The sequence below is a fragment of the Larus michahellis genome, chromosome 4 (genome assembly GCF_964199755.1).
Source record: "Larus michahellis chromosome 4, bLarMic1.1, whole genome shotgun sequence".
Lineage (NCBI taxonomy): Eukaryota > Metazoa > Chordata > Aves > Charadriiformes > Laridae > Larus > Larus michahellis.
Window position 1 is genome coordinate 76,126,239 of NC_133899.1, and position 24,215 is coordinate 76,150,453.

At 50.0% G+C, this 24,215-nt stretch overlaps 1 protein-coding gene across 2 annotated transcripts in view; it reads left to right on the forward strand.

Moving 5' to 3' along the window:
• Positions 1 to 24,215, forward strand: part of LSP1 (lymphocyte specific protein 1) — a 51,858-nt gene that overhangs the window by 20,828 nt on the left and 6,815 nt on the right. For both annotated transcript variants that reach the window (XM_074585694.1, XM_074585696.1), the window contains exons 2-10: positions 6,374 to 6,526; positions 9,940 to 10,029; positions 13,128 to 13,323; positions 14,307 to 14,435; positions 17,685 to 17,728; positions 17,907 to 17,988; positions 18,359 to 18,499; positions 19,259 to 19,339; positions 20,181 to 20,292. In XM_074585694.1, coding sequence (XP_074441795.1) covers positions 6,374 to 6,526; positions 9,940 to 10,029; positions 13,128 to 13,323; positions 14,307 to 14,435; positions 17,685 to 17,728; positions 17,907 to 17,988; positions 18,359 to 18,499; positions 19,259 to 19,339; positions 20,181 to 20,267 — 1,003 coding nt within the window. In that variant the 3' untranslated portion in view covers positions 20,268 to 20,292. The remainder of the gene's footprint in view (positions 1 to 6,373; positions 6,527 to 9,939; positions 10,030 to 13,127; positions 13,324 to 14,306; positions 14,436 to 17,684; positions 17,729 to 17,906; positions 17,989 to 18,358; positions 18,500 to 19,258; positions 19,340 to 20,180; positions 20,293 to 24,215) is intronic.

Here is a 24,215-nt window from a genome sequence, read left to right on the forward strand (position 1 = left end):
CCTCCCCCAGCTCCAGCGGGTCGGTGGGGACAGGCTCTGCTGCTGCCCCTGGGTGTGAAGCAGCTCTACCCTGCTGCTTGCGTCTCGAAGGCAAGCCGTGATTTATAGGGGGAACAGGGAGACGTGGCTGAGATGGTGCAGCTACGGGTGGGGTGGGGAAGCTTGGTATGAGAAAAAGGCTGAGGGTGAAGCATATAGACGCATTTTTTTCCTCTCTTCCCCCCAACCCTTCTTGTTCAAAGTCTGTAGCCTGGACTCTGAATGGAGCAATGCCGCTGAGGAATTACATGAATGTAAGGGAGGGAGAGGCTTGTGCAGCATCTCTGGCTGCCTTTGACTGACAAGCCGATCCTTCAGAGCCAGGATAACTATCTCCCCCGAGACTAGGCTGCAATAAACTCTAGGTTGTGACACAATAATTTTTGTTTTTATTTCTTTCCCCAGTCTCCCTGTATCGTACCGCTATCCACACCCCCTTCCTTATCCAGTGGGATGATTACCCAGCTGTAGTCTTTGCTAACCGGCCACGTTACTCCCAAGTCACAGAAACCTGTCCATCAAGAAGCATAACTGTTGTTGCCTGCCATCTAACTTGGCGATGGCCATACTGTGGACGCTTTGCCAGCCCATGTCACTGGTGTCAACAGCTGTGGTTACTGGCATTGAATAGGAACCTCTTGGCAGAGTAGTAATCAGGGGGTTGGGATGCCAGCGGGATTTCCACTCCATTCCCTACATCTTCCTGGCTTCACCTTGGAAAAACCCTTGGGCTTAGGGATAGGTTTCTGAAGGTATCTTGGTACTTGGAGGTAAACCTGGGTCTTAGAGGGATCTTTGAAAAGAGCTGAGTTGCTGAACTCTCTGATGCCTAACACTGGTGTCCGTGGTGTGAGGCATCCCGTGGGACACTGCTTTGAGCCAGGGCATATGTGGTTTGCAGGGATGGAGAGAAACTGAGCCATCGCAACATGACTGTGCATTGCATGCAAATGTCTTCATCCATGACTTCTGCCGTGGCCTGACACCAGTTGTCCTGAATGACGTGAATGGAGGTGTTATCTGGCTATTTCAGGATACTTGACTCAGTCACACAGATCCATTATATGCCATTTATGACAGATTAATAAGTGATTAATTTGTTGGTGGAAGGTCAAGTGGCTCCATCGTAGCCTTTTGCAGGTGTCCTCTTCCATTTCATGTGATGGGGTGAACTGCATATCTCAGTACCCCTGCCAATCATGTCTGGGCCCTTTATAAATGGGTGATAAATGCAATATGAAATAAAGCCTGGCAGCTGTGCTTGGCAGCAGGTTGAACTTGTTGGCCGTTCTAGGTCGTATTCTGGTTTATGTTGCTTAACCAGCTTTGGTAGCTGGTTGCTGGATGGCAGTGAGAGAGCGTTACCCTGGGTATGCTGGGGGATCTCTCTCCCTGATGGGCAGGAGGACACCAATATTGTATCTGGCATGGAATTGTGACATGGCTGCGATGGATTATGTGGGAAGGACAAGGTCCCTTGCACAGGTTTCTAGCATCTCTTTTCCCCCTTACCTCAACGGGATGGCTGCTGGGGGATGCAGGGTATCCTTCCCTGTTCTACTCTAGTTCATGGAGTCCCATCTCTTGCGGGTGACATTTTCAGCAGTGGTAGCCAATGTTGCTTTCACAGGTGATGGGAGCTTTACCCTTGATGGCAACAGAATTTGCACTGGGTTGATGGGCCCTCTGGGAAAGGGCAGCCTTCGTGCCAGGGGTTGCGCATGGCTCCTCCTAAACCCTGTTCCCAAAACCTCTTCCCCAGTGAACCCTGGCTCTGAGGGGGCAGCCTACCCAACACAAGCAGCGACCAAAGTCAACACCGTCCTGGCCCGATACCACAGCGAGCTCAGGAGACAGGAATGTCCGATGCGCTGGTAGAGGTTCCTGGGTTTTTCTGGCACAGGTCTGCAAAGCCCAAAGCCTCTGGGAGGCATTTCATTTTCCTTTCTGGAATTAGGTTTAGTGCTGAAGGTTGGGTTTCGGCCAGCAAAGCTTCCTTTGAGCCGTCGGCCGTGCAAAAGACTCCTCAGGTCTGCAGCGTTTCCCTTAAACGCAGCTCATCTGGTGCCAGAAATTTCCCTTGCCTGAATATTATAATCTCCTCAAGTGCCGGTGAGGAATTGCCCAAAGGAAACGTGACCTTTCCAGCAACGCTGGCTTGTCTGGAGCGGGTGTTCGTGGCTGTGTGGAACAGCGCAGCCTGTATCGCTGTTCCGTGGGAGGAGGAGGTGTTCTGTAGGGCAAATGGAAATGAAACCGCCCCCTTGGCTGGGGGTCCAGAGGGAGGTGAAGTCAGGAGCTGGATCTGAAATGGGCAGCCGGCCCCGGTCAGAGCCGAAGTCTGAGCATCCCTGACACTCAGCAAACTGCGACTGTGGCCAAAGTGGAACTGAGGTGCTTTCAGCCCATCCCTAGACCTGCAGGATCTCCTCAGGAAGAGATAAACCCCTTCCACAAAGAGTGTTTCGCCCCAAACCAAGACCTCCAAAAGCCATTGGCAGGGATGCAGGGACCACATAAGAGAAACGACTTGGCCCTGCGATGAGCCCCATCCCTGGAAACGTTCAAGGCCAGGCTTGATAAGGCTCTGAGCAATCCAATCTAGTTAAAGATGTCCCTGCTTACTGCAGGGGGGTTGGACCAGATGACCTTTAAAGGTCCCTTCCAACCCAATACATTCTATGATTCTATGAGGTCTTGCTGGAGAAAGCTTTGCCTGTGGCTCCTGGCTGCTGGGTCAGCAAAGCGCTCTCTCCATCCTCCCTTCCTTCTCAAGTCCCCCTAATGTTTGTGTGAGGGGGTGATTTTCCTTTCACCTTGCAGGAAAACACCTCTGTTTGGGCAGGTCACTGGGTGCAGGAGTGTAGCACGCTGTAGCTCACCTTGCAAGTCTTCAAGCTTCAAGTCGTCTTGCTTTCCATTTTCCCATCCTGTGTTGGGTGAAATGAAGTGGGGAGCTCTCAGTCCCACCAGCAGCTATGAGTCTTCTTCTTCCCAAAAATTCCCCAGCCTGGGACCAACCTGGGAAAGTGGTGGCCAGAGGTGAAGGCAGAGGTACGCGGTATCAGCCTGATCCTGAAGCACTGGGTAATTATTTCTAGAAATGGGAAAGATGGTTGTGCAATGCTGCTGTGGGCTGAGCACACTGAGTTACTGAATGTGATTGTGAGCAATTAGAGCAAATGGGAGACCGTGGCCCCTTCTTAGAAAACGTAACCCTTTGGAAATTAAATCTTTCCACTTTTTTTGCTTTGAAAGGCAATTTACCAGCTGACCCCCTCCTCACACTGATGGAGGCTTGGACTTGTCCAAATTGAAATGGCACATTCGGTTTGTGGTCCAACAAACCCCTGTAGCTGACCCAAACGCGAGGACTTTGGCAAGGTTTAGTTTCTCATTTGTTTGGGGTGTTTTTTTTGTTTGTTTTTCACTAAAGACAAATATTTGTGCTGCTAGGTCAGTTGAAAAGGAATCGTCCTTTTCTCTCTGCTTGTTGGTGTGACTACTGAACCCCAAAGCATCGCTTATTAAACGTTGCTCTGCTGCCAGCCTGTTTGAATACGAGCGAGAACTCTGAATCCACTAATAAACTGGTTTTAGGTGTTTGCTGGAAGGCGGTGACATTTCCGAACTCAGCGTGCGCGGGGGCTCAGTGAGGGCTTTACCCACAGCCCTCATTCCTGAGAGGAGCAGGTACGGAGCTCCCAGCACTGCAGCCCCACCGCAATGGCCCAGTGTGTCTGAGCCGCATCCCAGCACGGCGGCGGGCAACTCAGAGGCCAGTTTGCTCTGCGGCAAAGGGAGCTGGGAAAGAGTTTTCGTTGCTTTTGCAGGGAAAAATCCCTTCTCCCCAAAACAGTCGCCCCCAGCCCTGTCCTCAGCTGGTTCGGAGGATGCAGGGACAGAATAGCGAGCCGGTGAGGTCATGGGGAGAGAGTTAGTCACATCCAACTGGGAAAGGGAGAAGGCTGCCAAGCAATGCTGCTCTTGCAGCGTGGAAAGCTCGTGTGGTGTAGAGGGGACCCCCCTCCAGGCTCCCCCGGGGACCCCGGCCAAGCCATGGGCTTGGTGCACCTCTGCACTGTCTCGGCAGTGGCTTCCTGAGGAGCTGGAGGAGCTGTGGAAGGAATTAAACTGAAATCTAATTTGTTCTGGGATAGACGTGGACCTTGCTTCTCGTAACTGGGGCGATCTGGGCGATCGGGGGTTAAGAGCCTTTCTGAATCAGAGACTATCTGGAGCTGTCGCACAAGGGAGGGAGATCATGGCAGAGTTTAATGAATGACTTCATTTATATATTAAAAAAAAAAAAAAAACACACCACACAACAACACGGTGGCTTCCTGCCAGGCCCACAGACAAGGGTTTCTATGGGAACCTGGGGGAAAACAATAAATAGGAGTGTGGGACGAGTAGGGAAGGGAGGAGGGGAGCCCAGGCTCCGGTGCGGGTCCGCTTTGTTCCCCATGGAGAGCAAGGTGGCAAGGGGCAATGAAGGGGAAGAAGGGGAAAGGGCGGCTGAATTTGTTGCTTGTGAAAAGACCCCACCCAAAATAAGGCAGGCAGTGATTGCTACATGGCGGTGGAGCAGTCTCTTGGCCGAGTCCAGGATCTGCTTCGTTCCCTGCTCCCCCGTGGGCTCGGTGGGGATGGGTGACCTGTCTCCATCTGGCTCTGCATCCCGGCTCTGACGCTTCCAGGGAGATGGGAATTCAGGAGAGCAGGGATGTGGGGTCACTCCCAGCCTCCTGCTGGAGTGGTGGTGGGACCACTCTGCAAAACGATGCTACTGGGGCTAAGCTCGGTGGTCCTGCTGGTGCCACAGGGTAAAATAGGCTCTGAGCGGATCTCCCCTGAAAAGGTTGACAAAGTTCATTAGTGTAATTAGAAAAGCCAAATTTTTCTTGAACAAAATTTCTCAATTAATCCCTGTTCTTTTTTTTTTTTTTTTTCTTTCCTTTGCTGGAAGACGGGGCGATCTGTCCTGAACCTTAAATGAAAACAGCATCTTAGTGAGGCCCTTGGTGAAGTGAGACCTTCTCACATAGTTCATAGTCCAGGCTGTGGGCAAAGCTGGGCAGGCTGGCAGAGTGGCACTTTTGGGGTCGGCTGAAACCTGCCCCTCGTTCACTGAAACTGGGCTGAAACAAGTCTCAACTAAGGCATTCTTGGCTTTTTTTTTTTCCTTTTGCACAAGCTCTTTGCCCCAGTCTAAGCTGATGTCCCACCGCATCTCCTACTGGGCAGATTCACCCTACAGGAACTGCAGTCCTTGGGGTGTTCCCGAACAGGGCAGGGAGACACAGGTCAGGCTGGGTCCTGCTCCTGGAGGGAGATCACCTTCCCGACTCCCGTGTGTGTGCCTTGCACAAGAGCGTTTCTGTAAATAGGCTTGTGAATGCCAGGGAAAACAGCCTTCATGGGCTGTTTTGGACCTGGCCGAGCCAGGGATGAGTGGCATGAGGGAGCAGCTGGCCCAGCATCAGCTCTGGGTACCATGAGTCAGACCCATTGCCGGCCCTTTGGGTGAGCGGTGACACTGCCACCATGGCACGTCCCTTTCTGCCTGCATCTGTCTGGTGCCACCAGTGGTGGAGCGGGAGCCAATCCCATGCGGAGACCGACGTTATCGACGGAGGAGGAATGTGGCAGCTGCCTTATCACTTCCTCGAGGATGTGAGAGGCCGTTCTGCTGACAGAGGTGTTAATATCCAGCAGCTGAGACGTCTGGGAGAAGCCAGGGCAGGTTTTTCGTCTCTGCGGGGGAGGAAGGAAGCTTGGCAGGGCAGAGCAGGACACAGATGCTGCCCTCTGCCACTGTTCCCTCTCCTCCTGGTCAGGCAGGAGCAGCTCAACTGCTTAAGGAAACTCACCCCCAGGGTGCAGATCTGGGTGCAGATCTCACCCTCCCTGGGTGAGCTTCAGATGGAGGTGTGGGATTTCCTGCACCACTGCAAGACCCTTTACAAACCCTTCCTGGGGTACAAAGCTGCTTTGCAGGGAATGGTGCTTCCCAGGGGGCTTCCAGGAGGGAGGTCTGGGAGGAGGGGGATAGGCACCACATCTTCCTCGGGGAGGAAAGGCTGGCTCTCCTCTACGTCTCTCCCAGTCCATGTGTCCTACCTTATCCTTGCACATCAGTCAGTCCCGCTGTGGAGCCGTGCTGATCGAGGTGGGGATGCCGCTTTGAGGGCCACCACTCATGGTGGAAGCGCTCCTCTGCAGGAGACCCCTGCTTGCCGGGGGGGAACCCCAGACCTCGGGGGTGGTATCACCAGGTTTTGCAGATGCTGCCCGATGGCGTTAAGGATGGGTTTTCCCTTTGGCTTGGCAGGCTGACAGCGCAGTGGAGCGTGGAAGACGAGGAGGAGGCAGCGAGAGAGCGGCGGCGGCGGGAGCGGGAGAAGCAGCTGAGGTCCCAAGCAGAAGAGGGCTTGAATGGCACCAGCTCCTGCTCGGAGAGCGCAGGTCCAGCACAGGAAAACCAGTAAGAAATACCTGCGGATAAATCCTTCAGTGACACGCTCTCCCCTTGCAGCAAAACCCTCCCGCATCCACAGGGCGGGTGTCTCTGTTGTTTGGGGTGGTCTGGGGAGGTGGGGAAGTTCCCTAATAGGTTTGGGTTGGGGGATTTAGCCCAGACTAACAAATAGTGTGTTTCTAGTTTGCGCAGAAAAAGCCAGAATCCCTGCTTTGCACTTTTGGCTGAAGGCTGGGTGTTTTACTGCCTTGAGAGTTTAAACTAGGACAGCTTGGGTAAGGCTGAGCTCAGGCAGGGAGTTCCCATTGCCAGGGATTTCAGTGCCTGGTTAAAGTTCAGCTTGTGACTCATCCTACGCCGAAACTAATGGAAGTTCCTGATATGTGCGAAGACAGACACGTGCCTGAGGATGTGATGCACAGCCCTGGGCAGATCATGGTGCTGGCGGCTGAGTGAGAGATCGCCTCTCCCAGCCAGGTTCCTCGCTCCTCCCTCGGAGGATGCTGCCCCGGCAGTGGGGAGCATGGAGCAGCTCCTGAGCTGGTGCAGTTCACAGCTCCAAGGGTTAAAGTTAACTTGGTGCTTTAATGAGGCAGGTCGTAAATGAAAATAGCTCAGGAGGCATTCATAGAGATGCTGAGCTATCTGCTGTCAGAGAGGAAACCCCTGGAGAAAGGATAGCATGACCAGTCGTGTCCCCAGCATCCCACCTCAGCATCCCATGCAGCCTCCCTGTGTCCATGTTTCAGCAGCCCGGGTGCTGTGCAGCACTGGGGCTGGCACAAAAGCCAGTCTGCACTCCGAGTTGCCGAAGTCTGTCTTAAAGACCCTACTCTTCCTGCTATTTATGTGTTCAACTTATTTCTAAATATATGAAATACAATGGAAAAGTGGTGGCAGGATTTGGGATTACAATCAGAGAAGTAGCAACTTCATTTTACTGGAAAAATAGCAAAAGCTATTAATAAAAATGTATTTTTTCAAGGAAAAGATCAGGTTTTTTCTCAGATACTTCCATAATTATTCAGGACTTTTTTTTTTTTTTAGTCTACAAGCATTGCGAAGAAGCTTCGAAACCTTTTGTGGAAATACACCCAGTGATATTCTGCAGACAAACCCACTGCAGTCTGCCCTAAAAGCAAACAGAAGAACTGGAAACTAATAATAATTGTTAGCTTTTCCAACCCCGCGCCCCCTCCCCCTCCCCTCTTCATACGGGGGCTGGAAAATAATTCTCAGAAGTCTTTAAAACAGGCGACAAGATCTCTGGTCTCTGCTTTACCGGGAGATGCTGTGAGCGGTCCTGGGCACAGAGCAGCGTGCAGCAGCCCCAGTAACCCAGCTTGCAGGCTCCAGCCCTGTGGGCATAGGCACAGACACGCTGCTGACCCCATGGGACCGCTGGCAGTGCCCATATTTAATTGAGTGCTTAAACATCGGCGGAAGGGTTTAATGACAAGAACTCCTAAAATGAAGGGTTTGGCTCCTGGCTCCGTGATGCTTGAGCTGGCTGGGCCAGGCTTCACTGGGAAGGATGTTTCTTCTCTGGCCATCCCCTGGTTTCTTCTGCAGCTGCTGACAGCCACCTGGACTTGCTCATGCAGCTGGGGTCAGCCCTGGCTATTAATCTTCTGAAAAGCTTCGCTCTCTCTTGTGTAAACACTGCGCCCTCCTTCCCTCGGGTCTTCCCGCGCTGGGACTCATTCCATCCATGTCACTTCTGTTTGTGCAAACCCGCCCTCGGCGTTTCCTTACACCAAAGGGACAGAGCAAAGCTCCTCTCCTCCCTTCCCCCACTAAAAAATAGAGAAATAACCCCCAAAACGGCGGGTTTGCAGAAAAGTCATGCGTGGCCTTGGGAATCGGAGGGATGGACACCAGCTTGGGCAGTGCTGATGGGGCTGTGCTGGCTCCCTGCTTCCCCCGGGGCCAGGTTTGCAGAGGGGCACAGGGAACCGACCAGTTTTCAAACAGCATTTGGCCAGCCTCCCTTGCTCCCTGGGAGCTTTTCTGCTAGCCTGAGCACATGTTTGTGGCCGGGGCCACAAATACTGGAGTGATTCTGCCTTTGGAATCATCAACGCTGCAGCTTGCGTGAAGTCCTGACCTGGGACTCGTCAGATCCGTGGTCCCATTCTGGCTCTGCATCGAATCTCCTGAGCGTTGTCCTGGGGCATCCACAAGCTACTGCTACACACGCAGCGGAAAATAACCCAGCCTGGTCTGGGTTATTGCCCTCCGCAGTCTAAGGGGATGCTGAAGCGCGGCAGGAGTGGGCTGTGCTCAGACTTGTGGCTGAGCAGCCGTTTTCGGTGTGCACCCCCTGCCACCCTCCCTGGTGAGCCTGGCGAGGGCATGTGCTTTTTGTATACCCTCAACTCCTGCAGTCAGTTCAATACGAAACTTCCGAATCTCAGAAAAATGCCTCGTGTTTCAAGCCACTGGGGTCAGGGAGGAGGCTAAGCATCTCCTGACACCTCCTAAGATCCCAGAAAGGCAAAGAAAAGACTCACCCACATTTACTACGTAGTTTGAATCTGAGTTTAAGCTATTCTGTGGGTCCCGCATCCTAATTCCCGTTCCCAGATTACATGACTGCCCTGCGTCCCAAAACCAGCTGTGAAGCCCCCTCCTCAGGCTGATGCTTGCAATATGGCTGCCCACCTAGGACCCCTGGCTGGAAGGCGATTCTCCTTGCGAATGCAAGGAAAGAAATAGGAAAAAACCTACTCCATGCATGGCCAGCCCACATCTGGCACTGGCAGCTGTGCACCCGGGAGGGCTGCGGCTCCGTGCAGCAGTGGGGTATTCACAGGTGGGGCGCCAGAGTCACGCAAGTGTATTTGACTGTCTCAAAGCTGTAGGGGATCGTGAGGATCCAACCCAGAACTTGAGCCAGCATCCTAATCTTTGTGTCTTCGTGCCTTCCTCATCCAGCGATCTGTTCAGGCCGACTCCTGCTGATTTCTTTTCTATGGGGCTGTGTACAAGCGTAGGGCAAGCAGCAACGGAGTTTGAAACACCTCTGGTCCAAACAAGCTAGTGCCAGCTCCGGTGCAGAATACCGTGGACTTTTTGGTTTTGATGTGCTGCTTGTCTTTTGCTCGACTGCGTGTGACCCCAGAGACCAGGCAGGCAGCGGGATGCTCCTGCCAGTGTCATGGGGCTGCTCCTTCTTCTTCTCCATCTCTCAGTGATGCCCTGAGGCTCCCTTTGTACAAGGGTACTCCTAAGCATGTGGCAAAAGCATCTTTCCTGTAACGGAGGATAAGGCTTCAAGTGGGATTTGGGAGCGGTCAGAAGACAGAAGGTGCAATAACTGGAGGGAGAGAAGGATGGTATCAGGCTGGGGCTGTTTTGGGCCAGTTTTGGGGTTTTTTTGCATCTTACTCCATGTTTTCCTTTTTGCTGCGTTTCAGCTATGACTTTAAGCCATCCGGGACTTCGGAGCTGGAGGAGGATGAGGGGTTCAGTGACTGGTCCCAGAAGCTTGAGCAGCGCAAACAGAGGTGGGTGTGACACAGCCGGACCGAGGAGAGGGGAACCAACGTGCCCAGCAAAAGGACCGTCCCCAAGGAGGGGCAGGACAGGTCCCGCACTGCTGGGATGGATGCTCTCTGCCTGCCATTTGAGCTAGAGGGGAGGAACAGGCTCAGGGACTGCCCTGGACTTTGGGGATGTTTGGATTGAGCTTTGCACTCCAAGCAATGGCAGCCTGCCAGGACGCCTGAGTTTGGAGGAGTGACAACAGCGGATTTAAGCCACCTGAGCTGCTGCAGGGGCTGAAACGGCCTCTAACATAATCCAGGCCAGCCTAAAAAGCTCTTCTAAGTTATTGCTGCTTCCTGGCTCATGGCAGCATAGTGGGTGTTATGGCCCCAGCCCACCTTGTGCTTGACTCTTCTTTTGGCAGGGGAAAACAGGCAGTCGAGAGCCTTGAGAGGTGCTTGTGTGCCGACTGTTTAGTCCCCATGTCCCATCACTCTCCCCTTGCTGAGCTGAACCAAACTCCTGCCTTAACCACTTCCCTCGGACACCATCTACTACCTGCATGTGAACTCTGTGACTCAGTTCTCTCAGCAGCTTGGTTTTATAGGGGATTTCAGCCCACAATGACACAATCTCTTCTTTACCCCCGAGACTGAAAAAATACCTAAGGTTAATATTTACTGCTGAGCAAATAAATAGAGCTCGCCTCTTTCTTACTTTTTTCCAAACACTGTAGCTAAACCACTCTGCGAGCTGTACCTCCGCAGCCCTGACCTCAAGCTCCTCACCTGGTTCTGATTATCACATCTGTGAGAGCAATTAAAAATCAACCCCATGTGCTTTTCAGACTGCTGCCTTTTTTTCTGCCACCCCCCCCCCCCCCCCGCCCTTTGCAAAGAGCTTGTCCTGGGAGAAAGGCTATCCTTGACAAGAGAATTAGCTGGAAGGGTTGTATTATCCTCTCCAGAAATTGCTTCTTGGGTTTTTATGTGGTGCTTGTGTTTATTCTGTAGCGTGGTAAGAGGGTGCTGAGCAGGGGAGGTGGCACCCATGGCAGGTGAAGCCCATCAGAGAAGGGTGGTGCTTTAAAGCCTGGCTGGGAGAGGCAGCTGAAGAGGTTCAGATCTACTGGGTTTGCTGGAGCTGGGCTTTTTGCAAAAGTTGGGCTTGCTTCTTAGTGGGTGGCTGTGCCCTGTGAAGTCCTTTCAGCAGTTTTTCCCTTCCTCCTTGCTTACCTGCCTCACCCAAAGGACAGACTTGGAGTGTGGTGTGAGCCCAGGTAGGCTGTGTGTCTGGCTGGGATGCCCCAGGCCAGGGTTTCCCATCTCTCCTGCGTAACTGACTATGGAGCAAATCCTGGTTTTTCATGTGAAAGATGTTTAGGTGGTAGCTATGACTGAGGGGATGGAGACAGTTGCTCTCCCTTGGACAGAGCTAAAACAGTTTGTGCATCCCCTGAGGACCTTGGTGCTAAGGCACGCTTTATTTTTGGTTCTAGTTCCCCACTTTGTGGAACGACGGAGGGAATCAAGGTTCTGGTTCCTGGTGGCTATCAGCTGCATGCAAGCGGGTTGGAGCTGTGTCAGACTAGCTGCCTCCTGTACAAAATTGCTGTGGTGCAAAAGGCATCCCATAGACTGCATTGTATCTGCTGGCCTAAATTTTTAATATGAACTTGCACTTTAGCTGGAGGCTTTGCTGGCATCCTGGTTGAGACACTAGTTACCTGGGCTATAAAACCTTCAGAGCCTGTTTGCTGTTGGTGACTGCACTGTTGTGGGAGGATGATTAGTAGCCAGCCAGGCGAGCCAGCGTATGCATCAGCTTTTTCCCAATGTGGTCATTTGGGAGGGCTGGACGAAAGTTGTCCTGTGAGCTGCCTTCCCAGCAGCAAAGAGGTGGGTGGAAAAGCATCACTTGAACTTTTTTTCACGTTCTGGTGCTGGCCGCTGAGGCAGAAGCGGTGAGTCAGCCTTGCACTTTGGCAGCTGCCCACTCGCCAGCTCTCTAGCCTTGCTGTCACAAGCCAGGTGATTTTCTAAGAAATGGGTGGGAGGAAAAAGCTATTCTCTGGCTGGGGAAAGTAAGATGGCAATAACATCTTGATGCATGGCTGTGAGCCAGCGAGAGCTCTGGGGTTATGTGCTCGCACCGACTCTGTGCCCAAAGGCATGGGCTGCTTAAGCCGATTGCTTAAACGCGCTTCTGGGTCTCCTCTCTGCAGCCTCGGAGACCTGGAGGAATCCTCTTGCACAAACCCCGTTGTGTGTTTTAAACCTAAGCCAAGGGGTGATCCTGGCTGCTTTGTGACTCCTTTGTTTTGCTGGGCTATGACAGGAGTAGAAGTGTCACTTATTCTGGTAGGTGAAACTGGAGTGCGGGGTCAGATGTGGGTATGGCATTGCCTGCGAAACACTGTGCCTTGCAAACAAAAAAAAAACCCACGAGTGGCTGTGCAGCCTTGCCCTGCGGTTTAGCTTCAGCTAGGGAAAAGGTGGATCATGGGAAGCGTGTTCACATGTCGGTGCTTGGATCCTCCTCCAGCGAGAGGCTCTGTTAACATGGAAGATGAGTTAAGGGCGAGAAAGGCTGTGTTTGGTGCCCCACATTGAGTTGATGGTGGGAACTGTGGGGGCAGTGTCAGAGCTGTGTTTGTGCACCAGGACCACAAAGCACACTGGCTGAGCTGGGATTTTGGCTGCAGCAGCACAGAGAATCGCACCAGCACCACATCATGGTGGTAGGTGTCCTCTCTGCCTGGGGCCCGACTGGAGGCCAGGACCTGGTGTTCAGGTCTGTCTGATCTCTGTTTTCCTGTGGGTCTTGCCTGCTGTGAGACTGGAAAGGTGCAGGTACCTTCAGCTCTGCCACAACTCTTAGTCGAGCCATGTCCTGGGCATTCGAAGTATAGGAGTGTGATGTGGCTGCTGTTACATCTGGGCGCCTGGAACTGGATGGGCCCATGGAAGTCGCTATGAGCCCTGGTGTAAAGCACCCAGCAAGTTGTAGGCTTGGGGAAATGATAAAACTGTATTTCTAGAGGTGAAAGGCACCTGCTGATGTTTGTAGGCTCATAACAATGTGTTTTGCTTCTTTGACCTCTCTCCCCCAACTCTAGGTCTCCACGGCAGTCATACAAAGAAGACGACGGTGGTGTGAGGGAAGCTGAAGTCAAACTGGAGCAGATCCAGCTGGATCGGGAAAGCCCGGAGGAGATCCGGGAGGAGAATGTGGTTTCTGGGGAGGAAGAAAGGCTGTGCCAAGAGGAAGAACGGGTCAGAGAGCAGGAGGAAGAGGAGAGAGCTGAGCAAGAGGTGAGATCAGGAGGAGCTGACCTTCTCCTCACCACGGGGCTGGCAGGAGGGCTTGGGGGCTGCTCTCCAAGAACTCGGCTCGCCATTGCTGCTTACACTGCTGGGTGTTGAGCCCACATAGACAAGTTGTCATGGCATAACTTTGGGCTGGTGCCACTCTTGCCTATGTTCCTTCTTGGGGTCACTGCAGGCAGCCTCTGCCCTCTTGTGAGGGTGGCGTATCTACTCCCAGAGTTTGTGGTGGTTTAGTCATGCTCCTGCAATACTGAGAAGGAAAGTGCTGCTGTTTCTCCTGTGGTTTTGTGGGCAGTGAGTAGTTCTTCAGGAGAAATCAAATCTAAATGTTACTGCTTCTTTTTCTCTCCCCAGCCTTTATCGAACCTTTGGAGCACTTTGGCTTGATGTATCTCTACATCTTGCATTGCTCCCAGCTGAGGTTTTCTTTCTTTGCTCCTCTGATGAGGTGTGACTCATGGTAAACAAGAGAGACAAAGCTGGAACTTGAGTGGTGTGCAAGTCTGTTAGAGTGTCTGAGCCGCAGATATCTTCTGTTGTAAATGGATTTCGACTTGCTGAGCCTAGTGTGCTTTTTGCACTGTGTGTTTGACTCTTTCTAGCCCTTCATTCTAAAGGCAGCTGCTCACTCTCCTTGTGGCCTCTAAATGAGAAATTCACATTTTCCTATCTCAGTAGTGGTAAGAAATCTTTATTAACTGATGCAAGGACCCCTTTCCATATCATTTTGGAACCTTGAATCTGCAAAATTACTCTGACTGTTTTTTTTTTTTTTTTCCCCCCCCAAATTAACACATGAGCTTCTTCCTGGATGCTTCAAAATTAGATAACGCGAACTCAAAGTTTCTGTGCTCACGTGTTTGTTTAGTGTAAAGCAGGAAGCCTGGGAGACGGGGGAAAATGACTTTTGTTGCACAGTAAGCACTTTGACCAGCTCACTTCCTGATGGCTTCATTTTCTGCACTCAGGAAAAGAAGAGAAGAAGAAATGAAGAAGAAGAAGAAGAAACACCAGAAAAACGCCAGAAGGCTCCAAGCCCCACCAGCCTGGAAGAGGAGGAGCTGTGCTCTGACCACACCGCAGTGTGCTCCACGAAGGTTTGTGTTCCTGAGGCCGCTCTGGAGGTGATGGCAGCTATCACGATAGAGCACCTAAGTGATGATGAAAGATGACCCAGGGCTTGTTGTAAGATAGGGTGTGAATTCTGTTATCCCGCTCCTGCTACAGGCTGGGACAAATCACTTGGTCTGTTTCCTTCATCTTCTTTGGCTGTCAGCCTCCTCTCCTCCTGCTTTGCCTGCTCGAGCTCTTGGAGGCTGTAACTGTCTCTGTCTGTGTATACTTTGCCAATCACCGTAAATGTCTAAAGTTCATTGAGGACTCTGGGGAATATTGTAATACTGAGAAAGATGTCTTTGCTTTAAGCTTGTGAATTTGTTCAAAGATGACACATGAACTTGGTCAGAAAATGAAATTTGCCCTCCCCCAAAACCTGAAGCACTGGAATTTCCCTATCTTACTTAGAATACAATCAGACAGTATGACTTAAGTTTTCTAAACAAACCGGGATTCCTGCTCCCTGAAGCATCGTGTCCTTCCCAGTCACATCTGTCTGCATTGATGCTCTTGCGAAACTTCCATTTTTAACACCACCTGAATTGCATCTCATGACTTCTGTTGCGTTTGCTACAGATCCTTGGTTCTGTGCATGTGCTTTTAAATACGATAGCCACAGATAAGTGGTTTCTGTAGTGAATGGCTTTTTGTCTTTTTAAGCCCTAAGCCTGTTGATTATAGCAGTGAGAGAAATGGTGAGGAGCTTAGGTATCCTGTTGATCTACTATTGGTTTTATCTTGATTTTTTTTTTCTGTGTTTTTTTTTATCTGTGTTACTTGCTTCTTAGTCAATGTTTCCTCGATGGTGAGGATTGTATGAGCACTTCCTCTTGCACCAGTAAACAGATCATAAGAGGAAGGTTTCATCATCTACAATCATCGTATTCTTGCTCTTTATGGAGAAGCCTTTTAAAAAATCAAATAGAGAGGGGTAAAAGAGTGGGTTTGGATGCAGGCCATGCACTAATGTTAGGTTTGAAAAGTGGGGTGGGGGTGGCCAAAGCATATCCCCGGAGTGGGACCAATGGGGGAAATGTGGGAAGCACTTCCAGTGCCTCTTATGTGCTGAAATTCTCGTCATTACAACCCCGAAACACACATAGCTTCCTGACCCGAACTTAACCGCTGCTGCTGGGATTAGCCCAGGGAAAGGCTTAGAAATATTGTCTCTGTGTTTTATAACGGTGATGTCAGAGCTCACCAATACAAAAAGCCAAATGTAAAGCTGTTCGGGGAAAAATATGAGCTTGGGATTCTTCCAAAGGAAGGAGGCTCTTTACACCCCAGCTAGCAGCGCTTTATGTGAACACTAAGAATTAAACACATTGACCACCAAGAAAGTGTTTTGGCATGGGATCACGTACCAGAAACACTGTGCTTGCAGTGGAAAGACGAGAGCATCTGCAATGGGCGGTGAGTTGCCCTGCCAGCTGTGGCTGGTGGAGGCCAGGTACACATCTGGGGCAGGCGGGTGTTTGGGGTTCACAGGGCCAGTGTGCCCTGGGGGCTGAAATGGATGTGTGGTGGCAGAAGGGGAGCCTTGTACCAGCCCGTTTTTTGTCCCAGGCTGCTTGTGAGCTCCAAGTTTGAGGTTGGCCGAGTGAGCAACTGTTGTTTCTTCTGGCCTTTAGAAATTGGCCTTTGGACCAGAGAAATGCACGACTCTTGCTGCAAGGAATTGCCCTACAGGGCAGAGAGAGGTGGTCTCCCAATAGCTTAGGACAAGTTTGTTCTCACCTCAACTGTCGTGCTGAGATCTATTGTCACCTACAGCTTGTTTCTAGGCCCCTCTGTGTTCAAATTGATGTTCACTTATGATCTTTTGGAAGCACCTGTGGTTGGTTTGCATGTGTACAGCATCTCCCTAGCAGGGTTGGCAAAGCTTTTTCCTGTTGATACCTACTTATGGTTGAGAAGCGGAGACATGGGCAGGGATCTACCTGGTTCCCCTTTCACGTGCTGTTATACCCCATAAGGTGCCAGACAGCCCATCAATGTCCCACAGGGATGGGCAACCCAATCTGTGAAGTCATGGCTCAGGTGGGCACCAATTCCTCCAGCACTGAGCAAAGGAGCATGCTGGCAGCAGGCGGGCAGCTTGCCCAGCAGAAACTACTGTCTGGAGGGATATCTGCCATGTTGGGACCCCACAGAATGACTCTCCCTGATGCATCTCTATTAGCCAGAGTTGCACTGTTTGGTGGTTGTGCTCTTCTCTAATGTGTCTTGTGCTCTTTGGCACAGCTGTTAAATGTGTCATTTCTATGACGCTGTCTTGTCTTCTGCTTACTAAAATTTAGCACCAGTATCCCGAAAGTGTCTAAAAATGAGCATTTAGTGCTGATTTTTATGTGCTAACTTGGTAGGTGATGTTTTTCATAGCACAGGCAGTGGTATATGGGGAGAGAAGGCTCCTTGTTACATGGTTGCTGCTCCTTGGCTCCAGGAGCTACTGCTAAGAAATAGCCTCCCCTTTGACTTGAAAGTGATTTTTCTCTCCATGTTCCTTTTTTCCTGGAGCACAAGAGAGTTGTGATGTTAAGCAACACTTCAGCTTTCCTTTATTCAGTGGTTGTGAAGTGCTTGCTTGCCTTCCTCTCTTGGCCAAAGAGTTCTTGCACAGGAGCCTCTTGTGCAAAACTCTCTTTCCTGATGGACCTGCAGGGCTGCCTTGCAGGCAGCTCCATGAGCTGACTTGCCCTGTCTGTGCATTTCTCTGGTGGGGATAAGCTATGATGTGACTCATGCCTGTGCTCTTGTCACATCTCGTGGTTGGCTCTCTCGTGCTTGGCTCCTCTTCTGCAAATGTGGCTGGCAGTGCCTGCAGTTTCCCCCCTTTTCTGTCCACACTTGTCACATTCTCTCTTGTGTCTGGCTGGAAAACCAAGTATCTGAGAGAGATACCTGGACCTTGAGCAGGGAAAATGGTCTTGGTTGCTGTTTCAGTTGTTAGTCAAGCTGCACGTTGTTGGTTTGCCCCTGAAATTGTTTGCGCTGCTACTGTGCACTGGTGCTTTTAGTTGGGATTCTGCTGACCCGCCTTGGAAAGGAGAAGGAAACTGTGTGGTTGGTGTGGGAACATAAGACTGAGTGAGGCATTTCTAACCAAAATCTGGATGAGGGTGCAGGGAAGAGAAATGTTTGAACTATTGTCAGCCAAGGTGACCGACATCCATTTGAGGTCCATGGAGGAAAAGTGTAATATCTTTGTCTTCTCTTTTCCACTTTAGATCACGGACAGAACCGAGTCACTGAACCGCTCGATAAAGAAAAGGTATCTCTAGGGTTGATGTGGGTGTTGGGGTGAAGCAGGTCCCATTCTCCAAATGGAGCATGCCAGAAGGCCCTGCTGTGGCTATGGGCAGGAGTGACAGGCTGCCTGTGGCCCTCAAAGTCCTTCCTTCTGGCTGAGGTACTGGAGCATCACCTCAGTCCTCTTCTTGCTTCTCCAGTAACAGCATAAAGAAGACCCAGCCTCCTCTCCCTGTGTCGAAGATCGATGACAGGCTGGAGCAGTACACGCAGGCTATTGAGGTGGGCTGCTGTGTTGTCTCTCTGTCCCCACCCTTTAAGGATCCCTCTTTGCTGGATGTTGCTCTCCTACCATGCCTCTTAATCTCACCGTCTGGGAGTTGACAACTGAATCATCTCCCCTTGAATGGGAGCAGCCCTTTCTCCTCTCTCTCTATCCCTTCACAGTATAAAGTAGGCTTCTTTAGCAAGCTGTCCCATCCTGTTTCCTCATGCCCCTTGCTTAAAGGGTGGAAGCATCTGTCAGGAACTAGCAAGACCCTAAAAGTCAAAAGTCTTCTTTTTCCCTCATCCTTGAGGACCTCCAATAACAGGGGGGAAAAAAACCCAACAAACTCTCCCTGACAGTGATCTCTCTCCATTTATTTTCCAGACATCCACAAAGGCACCAAAACCTGTCCGACAGCCCTCTCTGGACCTTCCCACCACGAGCATGATGGTAGCCAGCACGAAAAGCCTCTGGGAAACTGGAGAGGTTGCAGCTCAGTCTGCCGTGAAGTCCCTGCCCTGTAAGGTATGGCACTCACGGAACTTGCCTTGCTTGTGCAGGGGAAGAGGGCACGCTTACATTAGCCTGTTGGTACAGCTCATTGGTGGTGCCCACCAGCTCTAAAGGCATCTATATTAGAGATCTGATCCCTATCATGAGCATACATTCATCTGTCCTAGGGTCCTGAGTCATTCCTTGGTGGTACAGCTAGGAAAGCTGTGATGCTTTTTGAGGCTCTGCTTTGAAATGGAAATAAATTCAGCTGGTGTGGAAAATATGTATGTCTTCTGCAGAGGCTAGGATGAAGGTCTGGTTGTTGAGCACAAAGTTGGATGTAGTACCAAGCTGATAAATCTTGTAAAATCGGAAAATGCAGAGAGTATTATGTATTGCTCTCAATTTCACTTTCTGGTCATAGTGAGCAAGGCTGATTCTGTAACACAGGGGTTGCAAATCTGTGTTTATGTGAGCAAAATTCCTTCCACGTAAAAAAAGCCTCAATGTTAACATGTCTTAAATAGTTAACAAACTTAAGAAAATAAACATGTTGGATCTCTGATCCAGGCTCTTGTTGAAGAGAGTGAGAGAGAGGAAAACATAGGACATACTGGGAATAGGAAGAAGTTTTCACAGTCATGGGTTTTAGCTGCAGCTGTCATAGGTCAGATGACGTGATATTATAAATAAAAAAGGAGGTCAGATGTGTGGGTTTGAAAGGGATGTGAACAAAGGCATGTTCAGCAGTGTTAGCAGTGAAGGGTAATGAGAACATCGTCTTCTCAGGATATCGTGGCTGGAGACATCGTGAGTAAAAGAAGCCTTTGGGAACAGAAGGGCAATCCCAAACCTGAGACTAACACCAAGGTGAGTTAGTGTCTGTGCAAGTATGAAAGCACTTTTTCTGCTGTGAAAAAGGAAAGAGCTCTTAGCTGGGTTGGAAATACTGAGAAGATGTTCTGTAGGCGCAAGGGCTGCCTGTATCTATCAATGCAATTGCATACCGAAGAGCTCTTCCTAGCAGTGAGCTGCTATTGCTTCAACCCTAGTAGAAGTGGGGGCAAAAATAATTTTATAACCAGTAATACCCAAGGGTCTCTTCTTCTTTGGCTATAGGTTGGAAGCCCCAGCCTTCAAGGCTAAAATTGAACAATTGGAAATTGCTTTGCTCTTACTATGTTTTTTTTAATCTTGAGAGTCAAGAAAACATGCAAAATTAAGTGGAATTGAACCAAAGACAGTATCAACACTTGGGGTTTTGTGCCTATTAAAATGCAGCAAGCAGCTGCTGCTCGAACTTTCATCTTCCTCTTCCAGCCTGGACAGTATCTTGTCTGTTCGTGTATCGGTACGGCTGCCAGTATGTGGTAAATGAAAGTGGCTCTGGCCACGGGTGAAACCAACCCCAGCGTGGGGGTCCGGGGCTCTCAGATAAGCCCTCCCTTGCGGTCGCAGGCATTGCATCTTCCCTTCCCGTACACATCTCGCGTTTGCTGTGTTACCTTACTCTTAGAGAAAGTGGTTGTCATTCTGTGCAAAGAGTTTGCGTGGAAGGGGCGAGAAGGGAGTCCAGAGTTGGAGGTCTCCAAGCCTTCTGGGAGTACAGACCACTGTTTCCCATGCACCTCTGCCTTCAGTTATTTGATCTTGACTGCCTATTTGAAGGAGAAAAATGCTGACTTTGGCTGTTTCTTTCTCTTCTGTTCAGCCCACTCCTGGCAAAAAGTACAAATTTGTTGCAACAGGCCATGGCCAATACAAGAAGGTGTTGATAGACGATGCTGCAGAGCAATAGCATGCCTGGAGAACTCATTAACCAGGTAGGTGGGGTATGACCTTGCACTGTGTAACAAACTCCTGGTGCTGTTCTGGCGGGATGTTGGGGTTATTTCTGCCAGCTACACTCTGGGGGATCTGGAAGGTACTGTATGGTTACAGCTGGAGCCTTGCTTCTGGGCAAACGCCTGACTTTCTGAGCTGGAAGGGAGTGGGTACACAGTGGGGGGTTGTTTTGGTCTTTGACTTTCTGAGGCTGCTGGGAAGCTGGATACCTGTGTTAGTTTAATCTGCAGGCTAAGTCCCTTAGCTGCTGCTGTTTGGGTGAAGATGCGTTTGCCTCTGATAGTTCAAAGGAACCGTCTAGCTGCTGCTTTTTCTTATGTTCTTTTCTGTTGCAAGGAGAAGTGGATAGCTGGAGGTCATTCTGGCTGAGCATGGGGGCTGGGGTACTCCTGAAATTCAGATGCTTCAGGGGTCTAATTCCCCGATTTACTGAATTAATCAGGGGAAAAGCTTTTAATGATTTCAGTAACCTCTTGGAACCAGTCCATAATAGGGTTGTAGTAGGGAGGACATGAACATGTGCTGTGCTGGGTAGTCCAACAGAGCAGAAAGGACTGTCCTCTGGCATGTAGCAAGGGGAAAGGCAGAGCTGGGTTGCTGTCTCTGTGCCCTCTTAAAACGGTCTTTGGATCTCATGCTCATATTGTGTTTATGTTAATAGATATCCCGGTGTTATCTTGAGTGGATAATAGTAGAGGGTTGCAGCAACAAGGAGGAATGGCCTAGAGGGAGGTGATAACTGGTTGGATCCAACTGGGCAGCATCTGGCACTGTGAGAGGAGAGGAAGTTGTTGGGGGTGAAAACAAGCTCATGCTCTTTTTTCCTACTACAAAAAAGAAGCTTTATTTCAAAGCCAAGCTTATAAATAGCTCTGTCTGCTACAAAACACCTTTTGTTTCCGAATTCTTCTGGGGGCTGTGTTCCTTCTTTTTTTTTTTCTTTTTTTTCTTTCCCTCAAGGAGCTGACTTCTGGTTGCAGCATATTGTTTTGCTTGGGTGTTTTTTCCTTTCGTGGTGCCCGTTTAGAAGAGTTGTTGTCTTGAATGCCACTTTGAGATGGCAGCAGTACAAACCCAAGCCTTCCCAAAGCTACGGTTTTTGATGTAAAGGAGGAGGAGCCCACCAGACTTGTATCCTCAACCTGCTTCTCTGCCTGTCCTTTTCAGAAACTTATTTTAAGGTCTCCTCTTTGATCAGTCCTCTTCTTTTTCCTGAAGTCTGTTTTGATGCACCAGGTGGGATCCTACTGAGCTTCAATTCTTTATAGCAAACAGGTTTTGCTAGGTTGTCTTCAGGTGTGTGGGTTTTTATTTGTTGGTGTTTTTTGTCTCCCCCCCCCACCTGAGCTTCTGCAAGCAGCTCAAAGGAAAGTGCCCTCAGCTCTGATCTTTTTCCAGCATCTTTTCTTGAAAGGCCAGCAACTGTTATGTGATGTCCTCTAGGATCCAGCCAGTGCTCCGAACAACCACTGCACAGCACCGTTGCCCTATGGGCTCGTTCACAAGGAAGGCTTTTTTGACAGTGAAGAGCAAAATGGCTGTGATAACTTGGAGGATCTTTGGCTTTTAGCTGGCTGTTTTGTGTGCTGAGAGGTCCCTGCTCCCCAGATCCTCTCCAACCCCCTGAACTATGTTCATCCTTTTTCCCTACTGCCAGATCCCTTCATGGTTGCCTTTTTGCTCTTAAACCCTTCTGGCTCACCCCCGTGTCACTTGCTCAACACCACCTTATCAGCTTTCTAGTTGCTTGAGCCACAGGTACAGTTTTTCCTCCTCTCCTCCCCTCCCTGCCTGAGCTGCAGGACCTCTGAGCAGGCTGCAGAGCAAGAGGTTTTCTCTAAGTGGCAATTTGGGCTCTTACCAACTGCCTGAGGCTGTTTGACATTGAAAAACAACTGAACTCCATCCAGTGTCGTTTTCCTTCCCTCGCTCAGCGCAGCGGCTCAAGCTGGGACGTGCTGCAATGGCTCCCAATACAGAACCACTGGTGGAAATTTCCTCTTGCCTCCAGGCATCTATTTGCTCCTCTCCAATGCTCTCCTGCCAAAATCTGTCCATGCCTGCTGTATGCCTCTGCCCTTTACTTCTGGGGTGGAAAGGCTAAACCACGCAGCCAGACCTGCCTTCCTCTGCTTCCCGCTGCGGGCATTGCTCTTCTCACCGGCGATCCTCCATCTTCCATCCCTGTGCAGCGGGGCTGGGTTGTGGATGCAGCCTGGTGGGAATCCTGGCAGATGCAAGACACAAGCCTTTCCTCATCGCTGCGTGTGAGAGTAGCTGGTTTGTTCTGGCTGGTTGTCCTCACTGCAGGACAACGTGGATTAAAACACACCTTCTCCTCTGGCCAGGTTCACTTTGTCTCCCAAGTGTAATCAGTATTGGCTGTTCTGCTTCATGTTAATGCTGTGGACCTTGTGAATGCAGACTCTTGTGCACAGGCATCCAACTATCTGTGGCATTTCTAAGGTGCCATTTTAGCACTGTGTGGTAAGGCCATCTTTATCTGCTTTTGGCATTCTACATGTTTTAAGCAGCACTCTTTTCAATTTTGTGTTGCTGTGTGGATCTTTCTCTATAGCCTTCTCTTGCAGCATGTTGAATTATCCTGCAAAGGCTTACCTGGGATCCACTTGTGATTACTGGTGTGTTTCCAACCTACCTCTTTTTAGCTTTTTCCTAGAAAACTGGGGGGTTGGGGAAATCCAAACTTTAGATACTTGGGTTATTCTTCCTTCTCACTTTTTTTCCTTGGAATAGGGAAGGGGTTACAAATCAAGACGATAAGGCCAGCAAAGCGAAAACTTCACTGATGATTTGACTGTAACTGAGCTTTACTGATAGCATCATTGCAAAGTTGGAGGACTTCAAAACGGCAAAAGGGTCTCTTGGTTTTGTTTGTAAGTCTGTTTGCAGTTTGGCTTGGGGACATTTTGGTCAGCTCTGTATCTTCTGCACATGAAGAGAATGTAAAGAGCTGTGTATCGAGTTTCCTATTTGCACTAAACATAGCAATCCTATATTAGCTGTGTAGGAATATCCCAGCATATGACAAAGTCCCTTGTGAAACAGAAACAGCTGATCTCCAGTTTCATGCTTATAAGCTTGGTGGTGGTGGAGATGCAAAGGGTGACTGTAATGCTGGAAAGCACAGTTGTCTCTGAGGATGGGCCACAGTTGGGGATTTTGTTTTAAATACCCTTTTTTCAGAATGTCAGGCACCAGTAGGTATGCAACAGTAGGTATGCTGAAGCAATCTCTTGCTGGTTATCATGGAAACACTAACCCCCAGCTGTACTTAAAAAAAAAAAAAAAAGCACTGTAAAATACATAAGAGAACTTGATTACTGCAATAAAGTTAGTCTTCTGTGTGCTATGATTTAGTAGACTGACCTAGGAGGACATCAAATGATGATGTCCAGTGTTTTAGGCAGGGGAACCGCTGTGTGACAGCGGGATGGATATCTTATGCTGTCCCTTGTCTGTGCCCTGAGTGGAAGGATGAGTTTCCACCTTGTTCTCATTGAACGGGTGTGAGGTGCCCTCCACAGCACTTTCAGTGGAGAAGCTGAAGAGATGGTAGGTACCCACTTTGAGTTCAGCTTCAAAGAATCCCTAGAGGACATGTGGAGCAACCCGGATTCCTTCATGTTGTCCCGTCTACAGCTGCTTTTATTTCTAGGTTTTCTCTTGGTCTTAAACAAACACAACAAAATAAATTCAGATTCCACCAGCCTCCTCTAAACTGGGCTTTTTCTACAGGCCATTTGTCCTTTTCACTGTGTGCCTCCCCTCTCTCCCTGTATTACTACATACAGAGCTTGTTGGGTCTTCTTAAAGCAAAAGTCTGTTTTCCTGGCTCATGACCTGTGGACACGGTATGTTATGCATCTGAGCTTATACA